General features: G+C 41.9%; 1 protein-coding gene across 32 annotated transcripts in view; it reads left to right on the forward strand.

Moving 5' to 3' along the window:
* Positions 1-26,602, forward strand: part of Rbfox1 (RNA binding fox-1 homolog 1) — a 2,167,575-nt gene that overhangs the window by 1,539,651 nt on the left and 601,322 nt on the right. For all 32 annotated transcript variants that reach the window (XM_052759361.1, XM_052759367.1, XM_052759363.1 and 29 more), the window contains one exon: positions 14,522-14,563. In XM_052759361.1, the coding sequence (XP_052615321.1) occupies positions 14,522-14,563 (42 nt within the window). The remainder of the gene's footprint in view (positions 1-14,521; positions 14,564-26,602) is intronic.

Genomic DNA, 26,602 nt, shown 5'->3' on the forward strand with positions numbered 1-26,602 from the left:
CAGTTGCACACTTCTTACTTTCTGGAATTGCAAAGGCACTAATAGAATGTCTTCTGTGAGCCAGGGACTTTAATTGTCATGTGCTTTTTAAATTTTAACTACTTTGCAAATATGAGCTCATTCAAACTCTGTGATGACCTTTTGAGGAACAAGACAACCTCAGGCCAGAGTCTTAGTCCTATACTTGATAAGCAGTGAATTTGAGATTACAACTTGAGATTGTGTGTGTGTGTGTGTGTGTGTGTGTGTGTGTGTGTGTGTGTGTGTGTTTGACTTTGATCACTTAAGATGTTTGGTGCATGTCTGCTCATTAATATGATCAAGATGTTTGCTACAGAAGCCATGGCCTGTGGGTCTAGGGTGAATTTATTTAATTGAAAAGCAGATTATGAAATTATTAACTCTAACAACAATTATCACTAGAGCATTATAACATCCAATGAGAAAGGAACAAACAAACAACAAACAAACAAACTAGTCCAGTTAATGCATCTTAACATGAAACTGTCTAGAGAACCTACACTCTACCATAGTAGATAAATGCAAATGATATGCAAATAGCCCACCTGTTCAACCTGACTCTTTCCCAGCTCTAAAAGTGGGTAAGGAGCATGATGGGAAATATGAATTGTGATATTCATGCTACATAAGCGCTGCTCTCTGGCTGTGGGGTAATGATGGTCCCAAGAGACTGGTCCAGGGAAACCTGCCAAAGCCTTTTAGTTCTGCAGGAGATTTTCATGAGTGTTGTTTGAGTATTCTTGGACTGAGTAAATGGCAGGGGTAAAGCTTGGAGGGGCAATTATAGCCCTTGATTATGAGGGAAAGAAAAGGCAATTGTGCCTACCACCTAAACAGAAATCACCTTTGTTGTGACGACAAATGTTTGTTCCAACCCTCCTCTGCCTTGGTTCACAAAAATGCCTTATTAAATCTACAGAATAAAAATATGCCTGGGGTGATAGTTTATTATTAGAATAAATAATAGGCAATATGTTTCCCTCACCTTGAAAGTGATCTGATGCAGAGACTTTCTCTGGCTTGGCTCCTGAAAGAGTTTACAGGTCACACCAGCCTGAAGTTGCACTTTTGTTCCAAGACCAGTATGCAGCCTTCAATTCAGAACTCCAAGAGATGAGTTCCTTGCTTAAGTACAGAGTCTTAGCTGGGTGGGGACAGGGTGAATCAGACACTTATCACTGGGTCCTTTCACTTAGGATTGTTTGTTTTTTTCTTTCTTCCTGGAAAAACTTATTTCAGATCTAGGATGCTTAACTGTGGGGCTACTTAGCAAATAAGTACATGAGAGAGGAACCATAACAGAAATAATTGGTCCAGATAAAATCCTGTTAAAACCTGTGATCTGAAGGTCTTTTGAAATCTAGGGGCATCCTGACCTCTAGTGTCCCTTGAATAACAAAGTATACTTGACTCTATTTGGTGACTTAAAATCCAGAATTAAGAATGACCCAAAATACCCATGATACTTCCCTCTTGATATAAGTACCACACACATCCAGTCACCATGAGCATTATAGTGTAAGAACATTCAAATACCAGGAGTGTCCAGTGGTAATTTTAAAGGACTGTAGAGGGGCTTACTACTATGAACTGCCTTCCAGGCACCTCACCTATTGTATAAGTTTTGTGTCTTTTTTCACTTAGTACTTGATCTTGCCATGTTCCTTCCGTTCTCCTCCACTGGCACTATTTTCCTAACCAAACCACACAAGGCTTCAGCATCACCTTCTAGTTTTCTTCATTGCTAAAATGAAAATAACATAGGAGGGCTGAGCGTTGTCCCTTGCTACAGTGTTCTCTCAAGGCATTTTCTCCATTGGTACTTCATGAGCCACAATCGACTTAATTAATGTTGGTTGGCTTGACTCACTGTTGTCAACTTATGTTTTCATTTCTTTTTAATTGATTTTTTTGTCTCTGTCCTGAATCCTAAGCATTGGCTACTGTTGAAAATTTACATCCTTAAAACAAAAAAGTAAACAGTGGTCAAAGTAGGTGATGGAATATCAATTTGATGACCAGACATAAACAGTCTGTCTTCTAGTCAGAAGACACACTACATAGTTAGATATATGTGTTAAAGCAATGATTTGGTTATAACCAATGATGGCTATCACTCTGTTTGGGAGCTTTGGGTCTTCATAAACTCAGGTGTGTGAAAAACTTTCCACCTACTTCCTCAGAAATCAGACAGATAAAATGATCTCCTTTATTTTGATTTTAACTTTATATAGGTAATTTTATTTTCATACAAAAATGGAATCCATGGGGGCTGGAGAGATGTCTCACTGGGTTAGACAATCTGCTGTGCAAGCCTGAGGAGCTGAGTTCTACTCCCATCACTCACATAGGAAGCTGGGTGGGGTCAGACAAGTGCATGTAACCCTAGCAGTGTTGGGGATGGAGATGACAGGGGGACTGCTGACAGAGAATTGCAGTCACAAGCCTGGTTCCAGTTTTATTGAGGGACCCTGTCTCAAGGTAATTAGGACTCTGGTCTTTCCATATGTACTCATTGGTGTGGATATCCCACAGATCTTGTCCAACATCCTTTGGCTGCGTTAGATCTCCAGAATGGAGTAGGGTCTCATGAGCCTCTCTCCTATCTGTTTAGAGTCTCAATCTTGTACAGGAATTCTGTAAGCAACCACAGCTGTTGTATCTTTGTGAGTGTGATGGACACACCCTGCCATAGACAGCTTTCTATACCCTCTTTATCATCATTTGGCTCTTTCCACCCCCTTCTCAGAGACATTTTTGGGAGAAGTGTAGCATTTCATGGACAGCTGCATCCTTTTTATTAGCACTATCATGGTGGCAGCATACCAAAATACTGAGTATACATATGTCAGTCAAGTCCATAGATCAACCCAAACTGTATTAAGGGAAAGCCAAAGCATTCTGTTCACCCAAGGTCCCTTGAGACCTGTATTTACAGGGAATTCTATGTGGTTTCTGAAGAATTTATAATAATTACCAAGACAGCCAAGCTGAAAAATGCACAGAGCCTCCCATTGATTTGATTTATTGAGTTTTGTGTTGCTAATCTTTTGTTGCCTTCCTTAAAAATGATTCACAATTGTTCTTAAAACAGGGCTCTCCAACATCATGTATTACACACGTGCACATCTATTTGTCCATTCGTTTATCCTATGCCATCTTATCTCATTTGACTCTTGCTTTCACAGGGCAAGCAGATCTCTGCCGTATTTCCTCTTACATTTGACTCTTCTCCCTTACTCAATTATTGCATGTCCATAATTCCCCTGAGCTATTCATTCCCTCTTTTCTCTCCTGAATATTTATTTGTGTTCATGATTTAAAAAAACTAGAAAAACTTAAATACATTCTTCAACTCTCTGAGGTTAGGATATCCCTTTTATTATGTGCCCTGAGGACTTTCCTAATTTTACTCTGACAAATATTTTATGTGATAAAATTGTTGATTTCTCCATTTTATGAAGGAAGTGGGAAGATCCTGTCGTGTGCCCATGTGTGTATGCATGAGAGTGTGTATGTGAGGCAGTCTCATTCTGTAGACCAGGGTGCCCTTTGCCTTGAATTCTTCCTGCCTTTGGTTCCCAAGTGCTGGGATTGCACATATGTGCCACCATGCTAGACCCCTGCTGACCTAACTATTGACTCAGCGTCCAGAAGATGCTCAATGTCTTTGCAGAAATGAGTGGATGTACTTACAGGTAGAATCTAAGCACCATCCTCCGGAAGATGGAAGCCCTAAGACTTGGTTCTCAGTCCTCATCTTTACAGAACTAGTCTGATGAATGCCAAGGGGGGAGAGTAGGGAGCACAGAGACTAGCAATAGGGTCAGGTTAAGATAAGAAGGACTGAGAGAGAAAATTCAAATCATATGAAAGGGAACTCCTGCATACTGTCAGTGTGAAGTGAACCAGCCCAGCCACTATGGAAATTTTTTATTCAACTACTAATAGATTTGATATCATTATGGTATGGTATGGCTCAGCTACACAACTCCTGGGTATTTCCTTAAAGGTCTCTAGACAATATGTATCACAGGTACTTGTGCATCCATGTTTATTTGTAGCCCAATTCATCAAAGATATGTTCTGGAATAAACTTGGGTCTCACAAACAGGGGAACTGATGAGGAAAATATGGTCTATGCACAATGCAATTGTATGTAGAAGTGTATTGAGCCATAAAGAAGAATGGAACTATGTCTTCTTCAGGAGAATGGGCACAAATCTAAGCCAGCTTCAGAAAGGAAAACAGTGTATGTTTCCTTTCATTAGGCCAATCCTAGATTTTTGTGTATAGATATATAAAATCATGCAGCTATATATGGCATTTAACAAGAGGCAAAAGCATCCAGGAAACAAAGAGGACAGTGGGAGCATGGGAAGAAAAAGAAAGGGAAGGCAGCATGGATGGGGGCATGGTCCATGGTCTGAATATATTATATAATTGTATGAAAATATCCTTCAGAAACCATGGACAATGAACAGTCAACATACAGGCAAGGGGGGAGACAGGCAGGCAGGCACACACACACACACACACACACACACACACACACACACACACACACACACACACACACACGGCTGGGAAAATCTGAGCTGAGAATGGCCTTGCTGCCTAGCTAAAGATAGACACCAGAGGAAGATGAATTCGAGCTATTAAAGAGCCCATACAACCAGAAGAGCGAAAGGCCGCATGCGCTGGTTTATTGCTGCGGTTCTAACCTTTCATAAGCGCTTACTTGGCAGCCCTATTGAGAGTGGTATTTGATTCTGGAAGCATCTTAAAGGAGCACCACCCGACCTTCCACTTCCCTTTTTTCATTTAGGCCATAAAATATATTGGCTTTGTGCATTACTGCCAAGGGAAGAAAAAAATGTCATGCGTTAGTTTCCAAATGAAATGACATTTAGTAAAGTGTACATTTAAGGTATTTTTCGGGACTGGCTTTTTTCAGACTACAGAATAAGGGTCTCTCTCTTCCATCACCCAAGTTATAGAATTACAGGTGACTTTTTTTTTTCTCTTAAACGTCCTGTCATGTTACAGGGAATTGTGTGTACACATGAATACGGACGCCAGATAGCCACCTCAGTTGTGTTTCCTTAGGTGCCATCTGCCTAGCTTTTTGAGACAGGGTCCCTCATTGGTTTGGAGCTCATCTAGTATTCTAAGCTAGCTGGCATCTAAGGCTGAGGAATCCATCTGCCTCTGCCTCCATAGCACTGGGATTACCTGACCGTTCTGCCACACCCAGCTTTAAATGTGAAAATCGAGGTTCTGAGACTTGAACTCACATCCTGATGCTCGTGAATCAAGTGCTTTACCAGATGAGCTATCTTCCTAGTGCCACAGGAGAAATTAAGGGCTTCTTTAGGTCTTGCAATAACTTCCTGATCTCTCGGAGCACTCTTCCATCCTGGTTGGGGCATTTTAGGATCAGTATAGTTGTAACAGAGACACAGCTGGGATTTTGCCACCTTAGCAGGATTGGCTCTTGATCCTTAGGAAGGGAAGAAAGAACAAATCATGTATTTGTACTTGATGCTCAAAACAGGGAGGAGAGGCCCCCGGCACCTGTGCATAGAAGTTCAAGATGCAAATAAATGGACTCTCCCAGTTACACTATAATTTCTGAGCAAAGGCAGATTTCTGATTGATGGGTGTAGAGCTTCATGGGTAGTGTAGCAGAGGAGACTTACAGAATTGGGCTGACAAAGGAAAATGGAATTTTGTTGCCAAGATATGGATAGAACAAGTGAATCCTTGAAGGATGGTTTAAACAAACCAAACCAAACTATGCCCTACTCAAGAGCAAATTCCTGCTGTCCCTTTTTTTCACCCCCAAGTCTTTTTCTTTAGGAGCCTCATCTAAAAGGCAGGTTTTTTTAAACCTGACTATGGTTGAATTCTGCCTTTGATAAGTTCTATAACAAGAACATTATGATATAGCTTCGCCTAGCATGGCACAGGCCAGGGTCAGCCTGGCAGACCTTTGTTATTTTTTTAAAGACAGAACATAAACCTTCTAGTCCTGTTATATATAATTAATACAGATGAAAGCCAGCCCTAGTGATGCAAAAAGTTTACAAAACACACCAATGCTTTTAAAGCCCTGATATGGATATATTTTCTGGTTATGAATGTGCCACCTGTCACAGAGGATAATTTGAGAACTGTACACCAGCATTAGGAAGAAAGTATTAGGAATGTTTTCGTTGCACTACCCATTTTATTTTATGGTCTTCATTTAGAATATGTGGTCTGTTCTAAGTTAATTTTTATATAAAGTATGAGTTTTGAGTCCAAATCTCTTTGTGTATGTATGTAGATGTGTCTGTATGTACACATGCAATTACTGTAACATCATTTATTTGGGGTGTATCACTTTTTTAGTTTCCTTTGATTAGAGAGGGTGTGCCTGGGATAGTATAGTTTGTTTTTAAGACTCTAAGGATTATGATACATATGTATCTCTCGGTCTACAGAGAATCAATATTTTACCACTTCATGTGAATGTAGGAACCTTAACACCCACCTCAATTAGCTTGATTATGACGATTATTCCTCACTGTTTATATACAACAACCATCAACGATGTTTGCTAATTTTATCTCACTAGTGATGGGGGAATAGAGGCACCTTTTCATCAGTCTCCACACTGTCTTCTCTCTGCATTTAGCTGACAGGATAGAAGAGCTATACATTAAAAAGCTCACCAGAAACATCGTTCCTTAAATTGAAATCGTTAAACGTATCTCAATGATCTCAAAAGGAGCAGACTTGGGTTTCATTTTAATTTTTTTGAATTTGTCTTTATGTTTATGTATGTGCTCTGGGTTAGTGTATGCCATGTGAGCACAAGTGCCTAAAGAGGCCAGGAAGTGGTATTGGATCCTGTGGAGCTGTGGCAGTTGTGAGGCACCAGACATGAATATTGGGAACATTCCTGGGATCCTCCGCAGAGCAGCAAGCATCCTTAATCAGGAGCCATCTCTGCAGCCCCTAGACTCCTGTTTCTATTTATATTTTTGAGCAACTTTACTCTTTCATCCATCTTCCTAAGTTTTTGTTTCAGATTTCCTTTAGGTTGCCTCTGCTCTTTGAAAAACTTACTTCCTATAACAAATGTTTGAGAGTACATCTGTTGGCAATAAAAAAATTTAGTTACTTTCATATTTTATCTTTGTTTATTTTTGTATTTCTGAAGATAAAATGTAGGGCCTCACACATGCTAGGCAAGAGTTCTGCCACTGAGCCATATCTCAGCATTTTCGTTGAATTCAAGCTCTGGATAAGAAGGTATTTCTGAAATAAAAAAAAAATGTTGCTTTGCCTAAGTTCCCTTGGTTTTATCTTTATTTTTGGGGTGTTTAAAAAATTTTTTTTCTTTTTCAAAAAAGGGTTTCTCTGTGTAGTGTTGCGCCTTTCTTGGAACTCACTCTGTAGCCCAGGCTGGCCTCGAACTCACAGAGATCCACCTGGCTCTGCCTCCCAAGTGCTGGGATTAAAGGTGTGTGCCACCAAATTATTTTAAATTATTTGCGTGTGCATGGTTCCATGGTGTGTGTGTGTGTGTGTGTGTGTACATGAATGCAGATGCCCACTGAGGCCAGAAGAGAGCACTGGATTTGGTGGAGCTTGAGTTACAGACAGTTCAGAACCACTAGAGGCGGCCTGGGAACTCCTGTCCTCCATAAGGGCAGCAAGCTCTGTTAGGCATCGCAACCCCTTGTTTTTATTTGTACCATTTGTTTAAGTGAAAGGTCTATATTCATTTGGACTACTACTACCTTGTATATTTAAGTGATTTTCCTATATTTGTTTCAAGGGTTTTTGCTAATTTCCCAGTAGTTTGCATATGTGTTTGTGTGTGTGTGTGTGTGTGTGTGTGTGTGTGTGTGTGTGTGTGTGTGTAAGAGACACACAGAGATGTGTACATGTGTGAGAGACATTTGGACAGAGAAGGAGGGAGGGAAGGAGATATGTATGTGAGATGGGCCATGGAAGAGAGGGGGAGAGGAAGGGCGGGAGAGAGGGAAGGAGGACAGGAAGAGATATGTGTGTGTGTGTGTGTGTGTATGTGTGTGTGTGTGTGTGTGTGTGTGTGGCCAGAGGAGGTTGTGGATTGTCTTTCTCTACTTTCTCTATCACTCTTGACCTTATTCCCTTGAGGCACGATCTCCCTCTGAACCTGAAGCTAGCCTTGGACCCATTGAGCCCCATCCATCCTCCTGCCTCCCTCAGTAGCAGTGCTGGAATGACCTGAACACACAGCCACACCAAGGGTAGGTGGGTGCTCGGGATTGGAGCTCAAGTTTTCGTGAATGTGCAGCAAGGACTTTTTTCATTGTAATTTAGAGAGTGAGAGGGAGTGAGAGAGAGGGAGAGGGAGAGAAAGATAGAGAGATAGAGATATTTTTCTATACCGCATATTCTGATGATTATGGATCCCCCTCCCCCTACTCCTCCCAGATCCTCCCCACTTCTCCATCCATCCATCCAAATCCACACTTTCTTTCTCTCTCTCATTAAAACGCAACAGACATCTAAAAAGATAATAAAATAAGTTAAAATAAAAACAAGAATACCAGAATAGCATCAAATAAACAAACAGAAACAAAGGCTGAAGAAAAGCTCAAGAAGCACATACAGATGCCGAGACACACACGTGTGCGCACACAGAAAATCCATAACAACAAAACCAGGAGCTGGGACATGCAAGCAACAGAACTGTAAGGGAGAAAAACAAAACAAAACAGAACACTCAAGAGCCTAGACAAAGCATTGTGAGACAAACCCTCCACAGATACCATTGAGTTAATGTTCGGTTAGCTACCTGCTGCCTGGCATGAGGCCCACTCTTAAGTGCGGTTTGGATGCCCAGTAAGACTCTGTGGAGAAAACAACACTTTTCTTTCGAGTGGCTATCAATGGAGACAGGTTCTGGGTTAGGGGTGGGGCCATGTCTACTTCCTCTCTCAGCACTGAGACCACATCTAGCTAACTGTGCAGGTGTGAGCATGGTGCCACAGTCTCCCTGTGTTTTGTATGTAGATTCTTACCCATGGAGCCATTTCTCCTGCCCCACTTACAGCAATTTTGTCTGTGTGTGTGTGTGTGTGTGTGTGTGTGTGTGTGTGTGTGTGTGTGTGTGTGTCTTCTTTGAGTTGACCTCCTTGGAATTAACAATCTTTTTACACTTGTGGGTTTCTATCTTTCCTTACGAGGACATTTGGCTGGTGTGCCGTTCATTTTCTCCTCTAAGTGGACACAGTCTGTCTGTTACTTTTCTGTTGCTGTAATAAAACGCCCTGACAAAAGCAATTTAAAGAAGAAAGGATTGATTTTGGCTCACAGTTCCAGAAGGAACAGAGTCCCTCGTGGCAGGGAAGGTATGGAAACAGTAGCATGACCCAGCTAAGCCTGTTTCATACCCACACTGGAAACAGAGAAAGAAAGAAAGAACAGGAAACGGGGCCAGCCTGTAAAGCCTCCAAGCTCTCCCCAAGTTGTGTGCTTCCTTCGAAATACTCTACCTCTGGAAGGCTCCATAACCTTCCCAAACAGCACCACTGTCTGGGGACCAAGTGTCCAAACACATGAGCCTACTGTGGACATTTCCTACTCCAACCACAAAAGAAGGAGAAGGAGAGCAAGGAGGAGGGAGTGTAGGCTACCTCTTAGGAGCACAGCCTTTCATGTCATGAAGGTGGGCTCCTTCTGCTACACATTAGGCACCTCTTATCGTCCCCATGGCTCATACCCAACGTAGCCTGGGACTGTTCAGAAGGAGACTGACTTGTGAGGGGATAATGGAGAGGAAAGGAGGGCAAAAGGAAGGGAGGACCCTCACTTTCTGAGGTTAAGATTCCTCAGGATAAACCTAGAGGACTTCTCCTAGGATGTGTCTGTCTGTCCATGGGCACTCATTGCTGAAGTTTCCTGGAACTTGTCTGATTGTCCCTGTTCATTCATTGCTGTCTTGAATCAGCTGGCAAGAGAGAGTGAGGTTGGAGAGGATTTCAGATTCAGACCTTGGTTCCCATTCTACATAATTCTTCTCAGAAACCTCAGGTCCTTCCTCAGTGTGTCCTCTCTATTCTGTGTTTGCTATTGAGTGGGAAGACCACATCCACAGAGCAGCCACCCAATTTCAATTCCCTGTCTCCCTGTCCTCCGACATCATGGATCTCTTCTGCCTGTGGATTTTTTCCTCTTTCTTCTTAAGGTTTACAGAGATATGTCTGACCTAATCTAAAGAGCCCATTTCAAGTATAATTCAATATGAAATTTTCTATTTATTTATCTGGCTAAACCCATTTACTTTTTAATAATTTGGAAAAAAAAGCTCTTGTAGATCCTTTTTTAAATAAGGAAATTTTTTTTAAAAAATAAGGAAAACTATGCCTGATTTTTCCTCCTTAACGATCAATTAAACTATATTTTTGGCAGAAAATAGGAACCATAACATTTGCGCATTTTTGTAGCTTTGTTTCTTATAAACTGCAGTGGAATTTGGTTTATTTCCTATACATGCTTTTTCAGAACTGTGATTCTAAGTTCTGTGTGTTATGTTCTTGCTCAGAATCTGTGATTTATGTTTAATTTTCCCATTGTCATACATTATAGTGTTTATTTATTTATCTCTCATAAACAATATTGTGGTTAATTAATACCTACATACAAATTAGTCTCGCTCCTTTCGTTCTTTCTGTCTGTCTTTCCTTCCTATGGTACCAAGAGTTGAACCCACGGACTGGGCGTGAGAGGCAAGCACTTCACCACTCAGCTACATCTATTGGGAGAGTGCTTGCCTTATTCTAATGCACAAAGCCTAGATTTGATTCCCCAGCACTATAGAAACCAAGCCTGGTGGTGCACAGCTGGGTTCTAAGCCCTCAGGAGGTGGATGCAGAAAGACCCAGAGTTCAGAATCATCCTTGTCTACATAGCTAGTTCAAGGCTAGTCCAGGATATGTGAGACTGCGTCTCAAAATAACAACAACGACAAAAAAGCAAACACCCGAAAGAGATCTTCCCGGGGTAATTTTCCAGGTGAAAGGGTTACAATAGCACCGCACCCCGAGACTGCAGGCTCGGATGGCTCCTCAGCAAACATCCTTGTTTTTGTTTTTATTTTAGAAAAAGTAAAAAGAAACTTTCACTACAAAACACATAAAATATACATCAAGAGTTGGTTGCTGAAGCTCTTGTCCTTCAGTAAAGTTTCACGGAACTCCCAGTACCCTGTCAAGGGCTAGGAGTTAAGAGATTTTACAGTGGTGTAAAAATAAAACTAGAAAGAGACAGTGTAACCTGTCAATAATGCGGAACTTAGTTTAATTTTGGCCATTTTCATTGAAAGTTCATCCATCAATCCTCATCTCTGTCAAAGGACCATATAAACCAGTTTTCTGGATGTATCTCTTTCTGTTTCTGGCCTCTGTATAATCAAGTAAATACAAATACCTCTCTGTCTGTCCCCTGCTAGTGCATTCTGTTTTTGTTTTTTTTTTTAATTTGGATAACAAATGATATGGTCACTCTAATAAATCCTCCTTGGATGGTGAGAGAAGCACATTGGTCAGGAACTAATCACCCATGTGTGTTTGGCAGGGGGACTGCTAATACTGCATCTTGGAGTGGTGCTAGATATCAAAAGAGATTAGGCTTTCTTTCTTTGCTCCAAGCTTTGGGCTCAGAGTCCTCTTCCATGCAATCTATCTAACTACCATTCCCACACAGTCCTTACTACCATCCCTACACAGTCCTTCTTATTATCATCCCCACACAGTTCTTACTACCATCCCCGTATCGTCCATCAACTACCATGCCCATGCATTCTATCTTACTACCGTCTGATTAGGCTGGATCATTAAGCCCTGTCTGTTATCTCAGTGTCTCAGGAGGCTGAGGTAGAAGAATCACAAGTGGAAGGCCTGCTTGGGTGATGGAATGTGTTCAAGGCTAGGCTGGACTACTTGATAACATCAAAATAGCAAATGAAGAGAGGGCTGAGTATAATTTAGAGGGGAAGCCCTTGCTTAGGTTACGTGAAATACTGAGTTCAGACCTCAGTACCACATAAACAAAAATAATAATGAGAGAACCAGATAATTCCAGGGCATGCAGATAATATTGCCAGCACTTAACATTGGGGGAGATGCTGCATTGGTTATTGTCTTATCACACCCAACCAAATATAGCTTTAAGAGAAGATCGTGTGCACCTGTTAAACAGGACTACAAGTGTATATGCACAAGGAAGGAAGCCCCATGCTTTTTAGACTGCCTCCCATCCTCTCTTGTACCTCTGCACCATTCCCTTAAAGGTAATTCACACCCTGTTACCTACTTCTGGATTGTACAATGTAGAATGGTAGTAAACAGTCTACTGCCTGAATCTAGAGAAAAGGTAGTTACTACTGTGAATTCTGGGTCTTTGTTGAGCCCAGCCATCAAAAGTAACTATTTCTTTCTGGTTTCCCCCCTCTTCTTTTCCTGTGCACATGTACATGTGATATGTTTAGATGTGCTTGAGTGTGCATACTTGTGTACATCAATGCACATGTGTGCTTATGTGTTCACATATGTCTGGGCATACCTGTGTGTGGAGATGTATGTGTATGTGTCTGTGGAGCCCCAAGGTTGATGTCCAGAATCTTTGTCAATCTTCCACCTTATTCACTTTTAAAAATTTATTATATTGGGCGATCCCTGTGTCTTTCTTAGGGTCCTGTTTTCTAGGTAGCCTCCCTGAAGTTGTGATTAGGAGTCTAGTTATCTTTGTTTTACATCTAGTATCCTCCTATGAGTGAGTACATACCATGTTTGTCTTTCTGAGTCTGGGTTACCTCATTCAGGATGATTTTTTCTAGATCCATCCATTTGCCTATAAACCTCATGATGTCATTGTTTTTCTCTGCTGAGTAGAACTCCATTGTGTATATGTACCACATTTTATTTATCCATTCTTCAATTGAAGGGCATCTAGATTGTTTCCAGGTTCTGGCTATTACAAACAATGCTGATATGAACATAGCTGAGCAAGTGCCCTTGTGGTATGATTGAGCATTCCTTGGGTATATGCCCAAGAGTGGTATAGCTGGGTCTTGGGGGAGATTGATTCCCAATTTTCTAAGAAAGCGCCATATTGATTTCCAAAGTGGCTGGGCAAGCTTGCATTCCCACCAGCAGTGGAGGAGAGTTCCCCTTGCTCCACATCCTTTCCAGCATAAGCTGTCCTCAGTGTTTTTGATCTTAGCCGTTCTGACAGGTGTAAGGTGGTATCTCAGAGTCATTTTGATTTGCATTTCCCTGATGATTCAGGATGTTGAGCAATTCCAAGACACAGAGATCGCCCAGTGACAGAGAAATGGATGAGATCTACATGAACAACCTGGACGTGAGTGGGGGTAATGAAGGGCAAGTTTCGAGGGAAAGAGCGCTTAGGGGAGTGGGAGATCCCAGCTGGATCAAGAACAGAGAGGGAGAACAAGGAATAAGAGACCATGATAAATGAAGACCACATGAGAATAGGAAGAAGCAAAGTGCTAGAGAGGCCCACAGAAATCCACAAAGATACCTCCACAATAGACTACTGGCAATGATCGAGAGACAGCCTGAGCTGACTTACTCTGGTGATAGGGTGGCCAAACACCCTAACTGTCGTGCTAGAAATCTCATCCAATGACTGAGGGAAGCGGATGCAAAGATCCATGGCCAGGCCCCAGGTGGAGCTCCAGGAGTCCAATTGGTGAGAAAGAGGAGGGATTGTATGAGTGAGAATTGTTGAGACCAAGGTTGGATAAAGCACAGGGACAAATAGCCAAACGAATGGAAACACATGAACTATGAACCAATGGCTGAGGAGCCCCCAACTGGATCAGGCCCTCTGAATAAGTGAGACAGTTAATTAGCTTGAACTGTTTGGGAGGCATCCAGGCACTGGGACCGGGACCTGTCCTCAGTGCATGTGCTGGCTGTTTGGAACCTGGGGCTTATGCAGGGACACTTTGCTCAGCCTGGGAGGAGGGGACTGGACCTGCCTGGACTGAATCTACCAAGTTGAGCTGAATCCCCAGGGTAGTCTTTGCCCTGGAGGAGATGGGAATGGGGCGTGGGTTGGGGGGAGGACAGGGGAATCCATGGCTGATATGTAAAATTAAATTAAATTATAAAATAATAAATAAATAAATAATTTATTATATTGTATAATTTATTGTGTGTGCAATACACATATGCATATGAAGGCATGCTATGACACACCTGTAGGTCACTTGTCAGAGTTGCTCTTCTGATCTCACCATGTGGCTTCGGGGATTGAGTTCCAGTCCTGAGGCTCAAAGGCAAGTGACTTTATTCACTGAGCCATCTCACCTCAACACACGCAGCCAGCATTTATGTGGGTTGCAGGGATCCTGCAGCCACTCCCCAGCCTCCACGCTTTTTATGCTGTAGAACCTTCTGACAGTCTCCACTTTTTCTCTTTTCTGCAGGTTTTGAGGCAACAGATGAATTGTGAAAGAGAGCAGCTGAGGGTAGGTACAACCTGCTTGTAGCAGGCTTCCTGCTTCCTATTTCTGTGTGATAAGCAAAAATGCCCTTGTCTCTTTCAAGACCTAGAGTCTAAATAACAGACTTCATCTCAAGACTGGTAGAGCTGGCAATATTTATCCCAGCTAATTTCATATTGATTGAGCTGGTAAATACAGTAGATCTTCTTTTGAAGTGCCATTATAGTATATATGGATTTTTTGATTTAGAATCGGCGATAAATACTTCTCTTGTGGAATTTGTTTGACATCATTGGACTTCTTTTATGTACAACATGAGGTCTAAGTGATCACAAAGGTCACGAGGACTCTTTGCTGCCTTCCTCATGTGAGTTCACAGCTGTTTGCTGAGTAACTAAAATACACTTTTGCTAAGGACTGGGGTTAGTGAGCAACACCTGTATCAAGGCTATTTTTTTTAAAGGAGAATTTGAATTATCCATACACTTTGGATCTTGGTGTCATTTGGATACAAGGGAGATGAAGCCAGAATATTAAACTTTGTAGTTTATTCTGTTACTTAACAGTGACTTTCCACTTTCAAGTGTATCAGTTGCATGAGAGTTTTTTTTTTGGGAAAGGAGAGTTTTTTTTTCTCAGTGGTACCATTCTGTCTTCACTGTGTCTTCGTTGGACATCCTTATTTGCATGGGCTTTTGTGGAATTTATGAAATACCTGGATTCCTTGCCTCTGTGCTCCGTTCGTTTTTGAAGCATGCTCATATTTCGGAACAGAGTTTAAGGTTAGAACTGAGCACTCTTTGACATCGCTGCTGGGGACCCGTCGTTCTCACGGGGCCATGTGACTTAACTTTGTGTTTTCAGATTGCTGTGAAAACTAATGGAATCTGCGGCGTTTCCAAACATAGCAGTGTTTGAGGTGGAGGCCTGGGGACTATGGTACTCCAAAGTGTTTGAGTAAATAATGCAGTAAATGAACTCAATGCCTTTGTACACTGCTAGTTACATCTAAGGACATTTGCTGAGCTGTAAGATCCAGGTGACCAGGACAACTAGCATTCTTTCTGTCTTCTGGTTCCATTTGTCGTCTGGTTTGTTAAATCTTATCAAACAAACAATGTATCTGCCTGTATGAAACGAGATGGTGACCAGAGCTTTCTTTTCTTGTTATGCTTATATGTTTTATATAATGTCCCACCCAGGCCTCTATTAATGTTTCATCTCAGTCCACATTTTTTCTAACATTAGTGCAATTCCTGCATGAGACAGGCACCAAACATTTATTGGCTGGGGATGTAGTTCACTGGTTGATCATTGACCTGGCATACATGAAGCCCTGCTTGACATAGACGTATGGTGTGGTAGCTCTCAGGAGGTAGAGGTGGGAAGATCAGAAATTCAAGGTCATCTTTGGCTACAAAGGGATACAAGCAAGTTTGAGGCTACCATGGGCCCACTGAGACACTGTCTCAAATTTTTTTAATGACTTTTGTTCTAAGCTTTACTGAACTCTGCTACTGCTTTCTCTCTGCAACCTGAATGAGTGGTTTATGCTAGTAAATAATGTATTGGAATTTTAGATTTTCCTCTCCTGTTTGGATGGGGAAGATGGCCAGAAGTAGGTCAGTGCTAGATAAGGAGCACTGGATGCGTATGTCTCCAGGAGGCTTTGACACAGTCCCCAGAATTCAGACAGCACTGAGCTCTCTATTGCAAATGAGAATATATACCCTTGGAGAATTACGGGTATAGAAGACAAAGAAGGGCTTGTCTGCAATTTGAGGGGTTGATGATTTGATGAGGGCATTGTCCATAGGGTGCAGTATAGAATCGAGGAGGGTGTTCTTTGTCAAACGGTAAAGCTAGGTACTCTATATGATGGATTATTTAGTTGTGACCCATGTGCAGCCCCAGGGACCCCCCTACACTCTCAGCCCACCTCTGCCATCACAAATAGCTGCTTTATTTGAAGTTATTGTTTGCACCCTGTTTCTAGAATTTTGAACTAATTTGTGTTTTAAGTCAATGAATAAATACCACTTTGCAATTAATAAAATGAACATTTATACCACTCAATTTTTGCACCAAAGAGAATGCAATGATGTTTTCTTTTTCCATTTGACTCAGGTATCCATTTCCCACAGGGAACCTCCTCCAGGTTATAACACAGTTAGATACCTCTTTGTCTCCCTTATGAGTATGAGGATGCATGCATGTCAAAGCCAGGAAACAACCTTGGCTTCCTTCCTCAGCTATCATATAGCTTGCTTTTTTTTATCACTGGCTTGATGCTTATCACAGGATGGCTGGCCAGCAAGTCCCAGGGATGCTCCTGGCTCTGTCTCCCAAGGACTAGGATTACAAATCTACCACCATACCCTGCTTTTTGAATCTGGATTCTGGGGATCAAACTCGGGCCCTAATGCCTGCGAGTCTTATGAATTAGGCTACCTTCTTTTGTTTTACGTTTTAAGTCAGCATCTCAGCTGGTGACTCAGGTTGGTCCAAACCCCCTGTGAACCCAAGGAGGCCTTGAACATTTGGCTGTCCTACTGCCTCTTCATCAGTGGTGCTGGAACTTACAGGCATGGGTCACCACACCCTGCTCTCAATTTTGACAGCTCAGTCTTCTGTGTGGTTATTTTCCCGTCTTGTCCATTTACACTATCTGCCCTTCTAACTGTTCTGGCTGGTGAATTCAGCATAGAGCTGCTGTGTCCCATCTCTTCTTTCCTCCTTCCTCTACCCCTCCTTCTTCTTCCTCTTCCTCCTCTTCATTCTTCCTCTTCTCCTTCCATTTCTTCCTCTTCCTGTTCTGCTTCTTCCTCTTCTTGTTCCTCCTCCTCTTCTTCTTCTCCCCCATTTCTCTTCTTCCCTATTTTTCTCCTCCCTCCTTTTTCCCTATTTCTCTCTTCCCTATTTTTCTTTACCCTCTTCCATCCTCCTCCTCTTCTTTCTCTTTTCTCTTTCCTTTTCCTCCTCCTCTCCCTCCCCCACTTTCCTTCCTTTTTAGTGGTCATGAAAATCAAGTTACTCTCTGCTTTTTTATAAACATTGCACCATCTAGGCCTCTGAATCAGTTTCACTCTGATCCTCTCAGATAATATAAGAAAACCCCTTGTGTTGAGGGGTTGGATATTATAGGGGAATGGAGACATTGGCTACCGAGTACAGTGAGACTTACCTTCTCAACATGCAGACAAGAGCTGAGCAAAGGATTCTGGGAAGTATGTGCCACACTAGACTTGTGGCATTGTATTTCTCAGCCTGTGAGATGCTCATCCTGTGGGATAACATTTTCAGAGAGCCAAACACCATGTCTTTCAGAAAGGGTGAAACATTTAGAGAAAAAGTTATTCTTTTTTCAATTCTCTCTCAATCCTTTTTACGTCAATGAGGAAGTCATAGTTTAAACTAAAAGAGATTCAACAAGGCTGTAACAGTTTCTAAGCTTTCTTTATAACAGAGAGGGAGTGTGCCTCAGGCTTTAAGCCTGCAGCAGCCTGAGCATCTATGCCAACTTCAAAAGCATTGTTTGCAAAATATAGCAGTCAAGAATTAGGGGCCTAGAGCTAGGCCCACTGAAATAATGTCTGAACTTAGCAAGGTTTGTGCAGTTGTGCATTTGTGCATAGTTTTAAAATACTCTGTACTTTCAGTTCCTTATATGATCTATTGGAGACAATAATTGTGCCTATTTTATGAGGTCTGCCTGTGCATATGTGTACACATGTGTTAGTTACTTTTCTATATGACCGAGTACTTGGCAGGAAGCAATTTAAGGAAGAATTTATTATGGCTGGTGGTTTGGGAGATATAGTTCATCCTGGTAGGCAAAGCATGGGGGTGAGCTTGTTCTGTGCCATGCTGTTACACTTAGGTGTATCAAAAAGCAGAGCTCTCCAGCACGGAGTGGAGCTGCCCCCCAATAGCTCTCGAGGCTCACCTCCATCAATCCATATCCTGGATCCAGGCTCAATTTATTAAAGGTTCTGTTTCCTCTGAGAACAGCATCAGCAGCTGGGGACCAAGGATATTGGTCCCTGAGCCTGTGGGAGACGTTTCCCAGCCTCTGTGTGCTCAAAGGTTAAACAATGAATGTGATGGGGTGTTTAGTAAAAGTATTGCATAGGAAACATTTTTAATTGTTGTTAAATTTCAGTAGTTCTGTGTTTTTTTTCTTCCATCAACATTATTTGCAGTTACTGATACTGGTTTTCTGTTTGCAGTGGCAATGCCAGGTTTCCTTGGCAAATGCATCCATTTAGATTAAAAATGAGTTGCTTTCAAGGTAAATATGAGCTACACAATGTTACTGATTGCCCAGAGTTATGACAAAACTGGTCGTAGTTGAATGCAAACGGCTGAAGTTTTCAAAACACGGAAATCAGGGTGCCAGCCTTCTTGAAAGATGTCGTATAGCCTATCTACATTATCAATATTTAATTTGCCAGTTCGAAGCAAGTTTCTCAGTTCTGCAAGATACAAGAGTGATGTGGCTTGCAGAAATGCAAATTGCTAATGATCTTCTTGGCTTAAACCCATTGCCTTCATCCAGGCATCAGAGAATGAATCTTCTAGACTGCCTGGAATTGAGCTATCAGAATGAGTTTCTCACCTCACCCTCCCTCTTTCAACATCCATGCATTCCTCAGTTATTCTTAGGGGAGCAGAGAAGGAACTATAAACCCCCATGACTCCTTCCAGATTTATATTTTCTTGACTGTAGTTTCTGAGTAGCTCATTGTGGGAAAGCCTGCCTCCATCCAGTTATTTATTCAGGAAATATTTTTGAGTGTGAACCAGATGCCAGTCACTGTCTGCATAGTGGAGATGTAATGCTGTAATAAAACGAATACATTTCTCATACTCTGATACCTTGCAGGCTAGTGGGAAAAGACATGCATTTGTCAAATAACTCCCTCCAAAGTCCCTGTGAAACTGGCAAATATCACATAAGTCCATGCTACACAGAGAGGCACAGATGGGAGACTCTTATCTTACTGGCCTCCACTTATGAAACTTAGTGGATGAATGGGTAAGATACTGCCCTGTACCTTTAGAAATCCTGTTGGTGGGGCCACACAATTCCAGGCTGTGGCTGCTGTGCATGCCTCTACCTTTCTTTTCACCCGCTGTGGTATCTGCTTGCCAACAGTCGGTTGTATGTGTTCCCAGAGCTGCCTCTGCCAGCTGCGCTTGTTATTGTAATTACATTATTTAGTGCAATATTATGTAAACTGATGAAAAATGAGTGCAGTAAGAAAAAGAGCTGTTTCTATGAAAACGAAGTTAAACTCTTTGGAAACACTCTATGAAAGCAAGCCTCAAAAATTAGTTCAATTAGCTATGGGCCAGAGGATGGGAGAGTATTAGAGGGGGAGTGGGGTGGGAGGCAGGAGTCTGGAGATGGTCTGCAGCCAGAATGTCTCTGAGATGTGTCTTCTTGTTCTGATTCTACTTTAAGTAAAGGCAGACGTGATACAGTGGCCTGAGGAAATAACTCCACAGTAAAGCACTGGAGTTGCAAGTGTGAAGCTCTGAGCTGGATCTCATTAGAAGAAACAGCCAGGAGTAAGGGTTAGACACTTGTGATTCTGGTGCTAGAGGAGGATCCTTGGAGTTTAGTGACCAGATAGTGTAGCCCAATTGCTGAACTCGAAGCTCATGAGATAGTCTGTCTCAAAGGAAGTAGATGACATTACTGAGAATGACTCCTGATGTTGTCTTTGGGCCTTCACATGGATGTATTCAGGCATATATGCATGTATACACACATCCATTTGTGCACATACTCACACATGTGTTCCTGTTCATATACAAACACACTCATACACACACATATAAAAGAAGATGTGGCCGGGCGGTGGTGGCGCACGCCTTTAATCCCAGCACTCGGGAGGCAGAGCCAGGCGGATCTCTGTGAGTTCGAGGCCAGCCTGGGCTACCAAGTGAGTTCCAGGAAAAGGTGCAAAGCTACACAGAGAAACCCTGTCTCGAAAAAGCCAAAAAAAAAAAAAAAAAAAAAAAAAGAAGATGTGATGCAAAGTTTAGGGTCACACAGACAGGGGGTGGCACATATTTGAAAAGCCAGAGTGTGGTTATAGTAGCCTCTTATAAGCCATAAGGTCAGTGTGGTGTCTATAACAGCAATGCCATTGTATAGGAAAGCAGCCATATACAAGGAGAGTGGTTGAGGCTGTGTCTCAATAAAACTTTATTTATAAAAACAAACCATGAGCCATAGTTGGCTGATCCCTGTGGAGAAAGAAATGTTAGTGAGGTTTATAGATGAAGGCTATTAAGGGTTTTCCATCTACAGAGTATTCCTGCAAAGAAAATGCCTTAGGTTTATATGTAAATCCACAAATTGAATGTGAATTACTAAGTTTATATTTTTAAAAAATGTTTATAAAAGTTGCTTCATAATGTAGTCCCTTTCTATCTTCTCCCATTCCCATATAGGAAGCTGAGACAAGGTCTTGAAACAAAAAAATGTACTGGCTTTTATATTGCAGCCCCGATAATTCAATACTTCATCAATCTCTAAGAGAAGGGCAAATTGATCCCAGATGACTTTGAATCTTCCAGCCAGCAGCTTGTGAGACTCCACAAGGAGTATGACATTTGCCACATATATGTGCTTTTGCCTAGAATCATCAGTGTTCATTGACATAAATTATTGTATTCATCATATATGCATGCATTTAATTTATTTGTTATTGTCTTTGTGTAATGTGTATATGTGAGCATGGGACACACAGACATCAAGGCATGTGTGTGGAGTTTAGAGGGCAGCTTTGGGGAGTCAGTTCTCTGCTTCCACCATGGGTTCTGAGGATCAATCTTGGGGCAACAGGCTTGAGTAGGATGAGTTTTAATCCACCGAGACATCTTGTCTACCCAGATGTGCATTGGAATTGCTTTCTTCTTCTGACCCCTATTCTCCACATTAACATCCAAAGGATTGGCAGAAGCCAGACTTCAGTGACTAGCTGGGACAGGAGCAGAAATCAGGGGTAGTAGGGAATTTGCAGCAAGGACATTGAGGACACAGACCTGAAATCTGTGTTGTCAGCCTTCCTAATTCTATACAGACACCAAATGTACATTCCTCTGTGTGTGTGTGCTCCTACACACACATACACTCAGCCCACATACATACACATACATGCACGCGTGTGTGCGCACACACACACACACACACACACACACACACACACACACACAATAATACACCCTTGGCAGATATCTGCTTGCTTCAGTATTATCCACCTAATGGCTCCATCTTTGTACTTTTCTCCAAGCAGCGGGGGCTTGTCCCTATATACGGAGCTCTTTCCTTCTAGAAACCACATACATTCCATGCAGCTGCAGCAGGCCATCTGCAAAGGCAGCTTCCCTACTGAGACTAGGTATCCATAAACATGTAAAAATGTCTAAAAAATGATTTACTCACAAAACCTTGCCCTCTGCACCCCTCCTTTCACACCTCATGTACTCCCTGACTTTGGCTAGAGCATTAACTGAGTAGCACAAAAGAATGGATCAAGAAATCCAGGAATTAGTGACAGATTCTGATTTCCCCATTTTCACTGTGAACCTTGAATAAACAAATGCACTGGCAGCCACCTTCCTTCATCTGTGGTGGCCAATCCTGTGACTGACATATGCTCATTAGTCTCTGCTTCTTTGAGCCTTGGTGACCATTTCAACACTGATAGTCTAGGAAACTGCAAAGTAATGCCTCTCTTCTTATCTGTTGCACTTGGCTCAGCCCATTCTCCCAGTTGTCATATACCTTCCCAGGGAAAATCTGTCCTGTTTCTTATTTTATTATTAAATCTGTATCAAAAGGTTCCCAGCAAAACTGCTAACAATGCTGACATTTCCCTTTGTCATGGATCTCTTCATTTCGTTAACTGATGCCTCCATGAGAACTTGTCTTCCTGTTCTGTTCCTCAGAGGTCTGAATACCATTCCCTTGGGGAAAAAAAGATCCTTGCTAGGACAGCAATAGCTGTCCCTCCTTGGAGGAGAGGAAATGAGCCACTGGGTTTCAGTAGAATTGATGTCAGCAGGCATAGCAATAGTAGCAGCCTGGAACTCCACTTTGCTTGGGTTGAGGCATGCACCCCATCTTCTAATAGTACACTTGGTAGCCTAGGGCCTTTACCTGCATAGAGCTGCACACATGCTCCACTTCAAACAAAGAAATAAATTACTTATTCTTAGGTACTTGGTAACTCCCCTTTATAGAAAATTGCCATTCAATCATGTCCTAGAGCATGTCTGAGGAAAGAAGGCAAGGGACAAATCCAGCCTGAACCAGTTTGGGATACATATATAGTAAGGCAAGCTTTGTCATCTAGTTAACTTGGAGGGAACAAACACATATTTACCATCTTATGCCTATGTCTAATTGGATGTGCATATGATTAAAACCAGATGCATCATGGGAAAGTACATGCACAGTGGAGAAAGGGCTATGTATTCCAAGTCTGTCCATCAAAACTAAGACTTACCCATACTAAGCCCCTTAGCAACCAACTCTTCCTTCTCTTGGGCCCCATAAAGAGAAATCCTAAACAGAAAGTAAGCATGGGTCCTTATTTAAGTTACTCAGTGCGCTCATGAAGGTGTGTGATCTGTTCTATCATCTGGCTCCTGAATAAATTCTCCTTACTTTCTTGTGAGCTGTGTGTACTTCTTCTTGAAGGCCAGGAGAGCCAGGAAGCAGAATGATCATGATAGTAACACAACATAATTTTTTCCGACACTGTGACCCTAAGAAATATTGGGACAGCAGAGCTCTTTATATTTCTTTCTGGCCTGGGATTACCCTTATTTAGGCTGTGTTTGTATGTATGTGAGCAATGTACATCAAGCACAACAGGTAGATTAATGGTTTCTTTTTTGATTGCTGTGATGAAAAGCAACTTAGAGGAGAGCTTATGTTATCTCACAAACTCATGGAAGTCAAGACAGCATGGACCTAAACAGCTTGTCACACCAAGAGCAGAAACAAATCAATAAATCTGTTCTCATACTCTCATAGAGTCAAGGGCCCAAACCCAGGAACTAGGTCCCACAAATGGACTGGGTCTTCCCACCACAATGAACATAATCAAGGTAATACCCACAATACACGCCCACTGGCCAACCTAATCTAGAATCTCCCTCACTGAAACATGTTTTCCAGATGATTCTAGATTATAGAATGTTTGATAATTAAACTCTTCTACCCTGAGGTAGCTAGCACCATATTGTCCCCTTAGGGTCACTTCAACTTCCCATTATGTGCAGTCTTGGAGGGAAGATAAATTAAGGGTCCATCTTTAGCTGATGGATGGAGATATGACCAAGGTTGACCAATTGGACTCTTATTCCTGAGTCATTGGATATTGAGTGTAGTGATGTAAAACAGGAAAAAAAAAAAAACATTGGGGTTGAAAATAAGGAGTGGATTCATTTATATGGTGATACCCTTGTACAACTAAGTGAAGAGGGATTCCCTGGGCTACATCCTAGATCCTCCCTGATTCCTCTCTTTATGTCTTTAAGCCTGGTTATCCATCCATCTATCCCTTGAGCTACCTCACATCCTTTGAGTGATCTCTTTTTCTGCTGAAGTTAGTCAGAACCCGCTCCTTTTTTCCTGTGATCAAAGAATCCCTACTGATACACTGGGGAGACATGCAAAGTTGGAGAACTGCAGAGCCGAGAGTTTGGGGAAAGGTTTGCTAAAAGCTGGCTCTTCATCACATCCTGCAATGCTTCCCTCATGCCTCCGAGCATTGCCAGTGCTTTGTGGTGCTAGCAGCAGGGAGGGCGGAGCTATCATTGATGCTAGGCATAGGGCGGGGAGATCTGTCTATACTGACCCACTTCCAAGGCAAGGAGCTGGCAGCTCACAGCCTGTATAGTGATTTGTCAACACTTAACCAACTCTACAGTGAGTGTTCATGAATCCTGGAAGCTGGGGAGCCAGGCTTAATTTCTGTGTCTTTGGAGAATTGTCGTTCTCTTGTACAAGTCCAGTAATGTACCCGGGTACTGTGAATACCCAATTCTTTACAAATAGTGGATGGAATATATAAGATCATCATATGCCACTCCGAGAAATTAGTATTTCTTAAATGACCACCATTGAATACCACCTAGACTTTTTTTTGTAAAAAGCACCATTTGCTCTGAACCTAACTTTGACTCTGGGAACTAAATAGGAATGGACCCAGAGAACATCGATTCCTAACCTGCTTCTGAGGTGGCATATTGAGCATGAGAGTTGAGAATATTGATTTTAAAACTTAGCAGGTGAAATATTTTGATGTTTTAGCATCACTCTGTAGATATTGGATTTTCATGCTGCTGTGGGATGAGCTGTGTCTCTCTGGGTTAGTTACTCTTATGTCATTGTGACCTAAATACTTGACACACATGACTTAAAAAAGCAAGGGTTTGTTTTTTGTTCATTTTCAAAGAGGGATTTATCCCATGGTGGAGGGGGAGGCATGTCACAGCAGCTTAGTTCCTTATTGCACAAATATCTACCAGAGATTCCTCACATGACAATAGACCAGTAAACAGAGCTTGTGGTCTTAACCAGGAATAGGTGTAGCCTTCAAAGGCCCATTCCTAGTGACCCACTTTTACAACCAGGTCCCACCTCCTAACGCTTCCACAGCCTTCAAAATAGCACAACCAACTAAGCATTGAATGTCTGAAACATGTGGTTGTCAGGGTATTTCAGTTTTAGCAACAGCACTGCCTGAAAGTCATATGGCAAAGTCCAAACCCCAAATATTCCAGAATAGTATGGTATTTGGAGACAAGAGTCTAAAGAGATGACTAAGATAAAGTGGGGACACATGGGTTTAACCCAGCCCAATATGACTAGTGTCTTTATAGGAGATGATGACTAGGGAGCAGATACACGCAAACACACACACACACACACACACACACACACACACACACACACACACACACACACACAGACAGAGAGAGACAGAGAGAGACAGAGAGAGAGAAATGGAGACAGAGTCAGAAAGAGAGACACATACAGAGAGACAGAAACACATAGAGAGAAATAGAGAGAAACAGAGAAATAGAGAGACAGAAGAGGGATGACCATGATGTAAGGACATAGGCAGAGAATCCTGGGAAACCTGTCCTTATATCTCCATTCAACCTTCTTATCTCCAGAACTATGAGGAAATAATTTCTTCTGTCCATATCCCAGTGGTCTTGGGTATTTCCTTATGATAACACTAGAAAATCCATGTATGGTATACTGAAGGTAATAAACTGAAAATGAAAATAAATAAGACCAAATAAACAAACCCTAAGAGCTTTATAGTCTGTTATTCTACTTTATTGCTCTACTGCCAAGAATTTAAAAATAACTATGGGTAATAGTTTGTGTGTCTGTTCACTTGTCTTAATATTTAAAAAAAAAATAAAAAAGAAAAAGATATGCACTCTTGAAGGCAGAAATGATTATGTTGACTCCTGGTATTTAAATCCGACATCTAGCAAGTCCCATGGACTTAGTGGATCTTGATTGGCTGATGGAGGGCAGAAGATGAAAGGGATATCTATGTGAGTGATAGGCTTGTGCTCACTCTATCACTTGGAGGCCCATTTTACACAGAGACTCATTTATAACCACTTCTAAATGAGAAAGCCAGTGGTATTTGGAAGTCCATGTCCTAGTGGTTCATATTCAAGTGCTTGTTTCCAATGTGAGGATTTTTGCACCTATCCAACTGTCTTATACCAGAGGTAGATTTTGCCCAGAGGTCCTCTAAAACATAATCTGAGGAGTCCAGGTCATTTTTCTTTCATCACATGCCCATGATGCCTTGAGCTCTGCTTTTGGCCTGATGAGACCCATGGGTGTAGCTAGAGTTTTCCTGCCTTTCCCACAGTCAGGACAAATCTCTGTCACCCACCAGTCCCACAGCCGCTCAGACCCAACCAAGTAAACACAGAGACTTATATTGCTTACAAACTGTATGGCCATGGCAGACTTCTTGCTAACTGTTCTTATAGCTTAAA

The sequence above is a fragment of the Peromyscus californicus genome, unplaced genomic scaffold (genome assembly GCF_007827085.1).
Source record: "Peromyscus californicus insignis strain IS unplaced genomic scaffold, ASM782708v3 Scaffold_3__1_contigs__length_106647218, whole genome shotgun sequence".
Classification (NCBI taxonomy): Eukaryota; Metazoa; Chordata; class Mammalia; order Rodentia; family Cricetidae; genus Peromyscus; species Peromyscus californicus.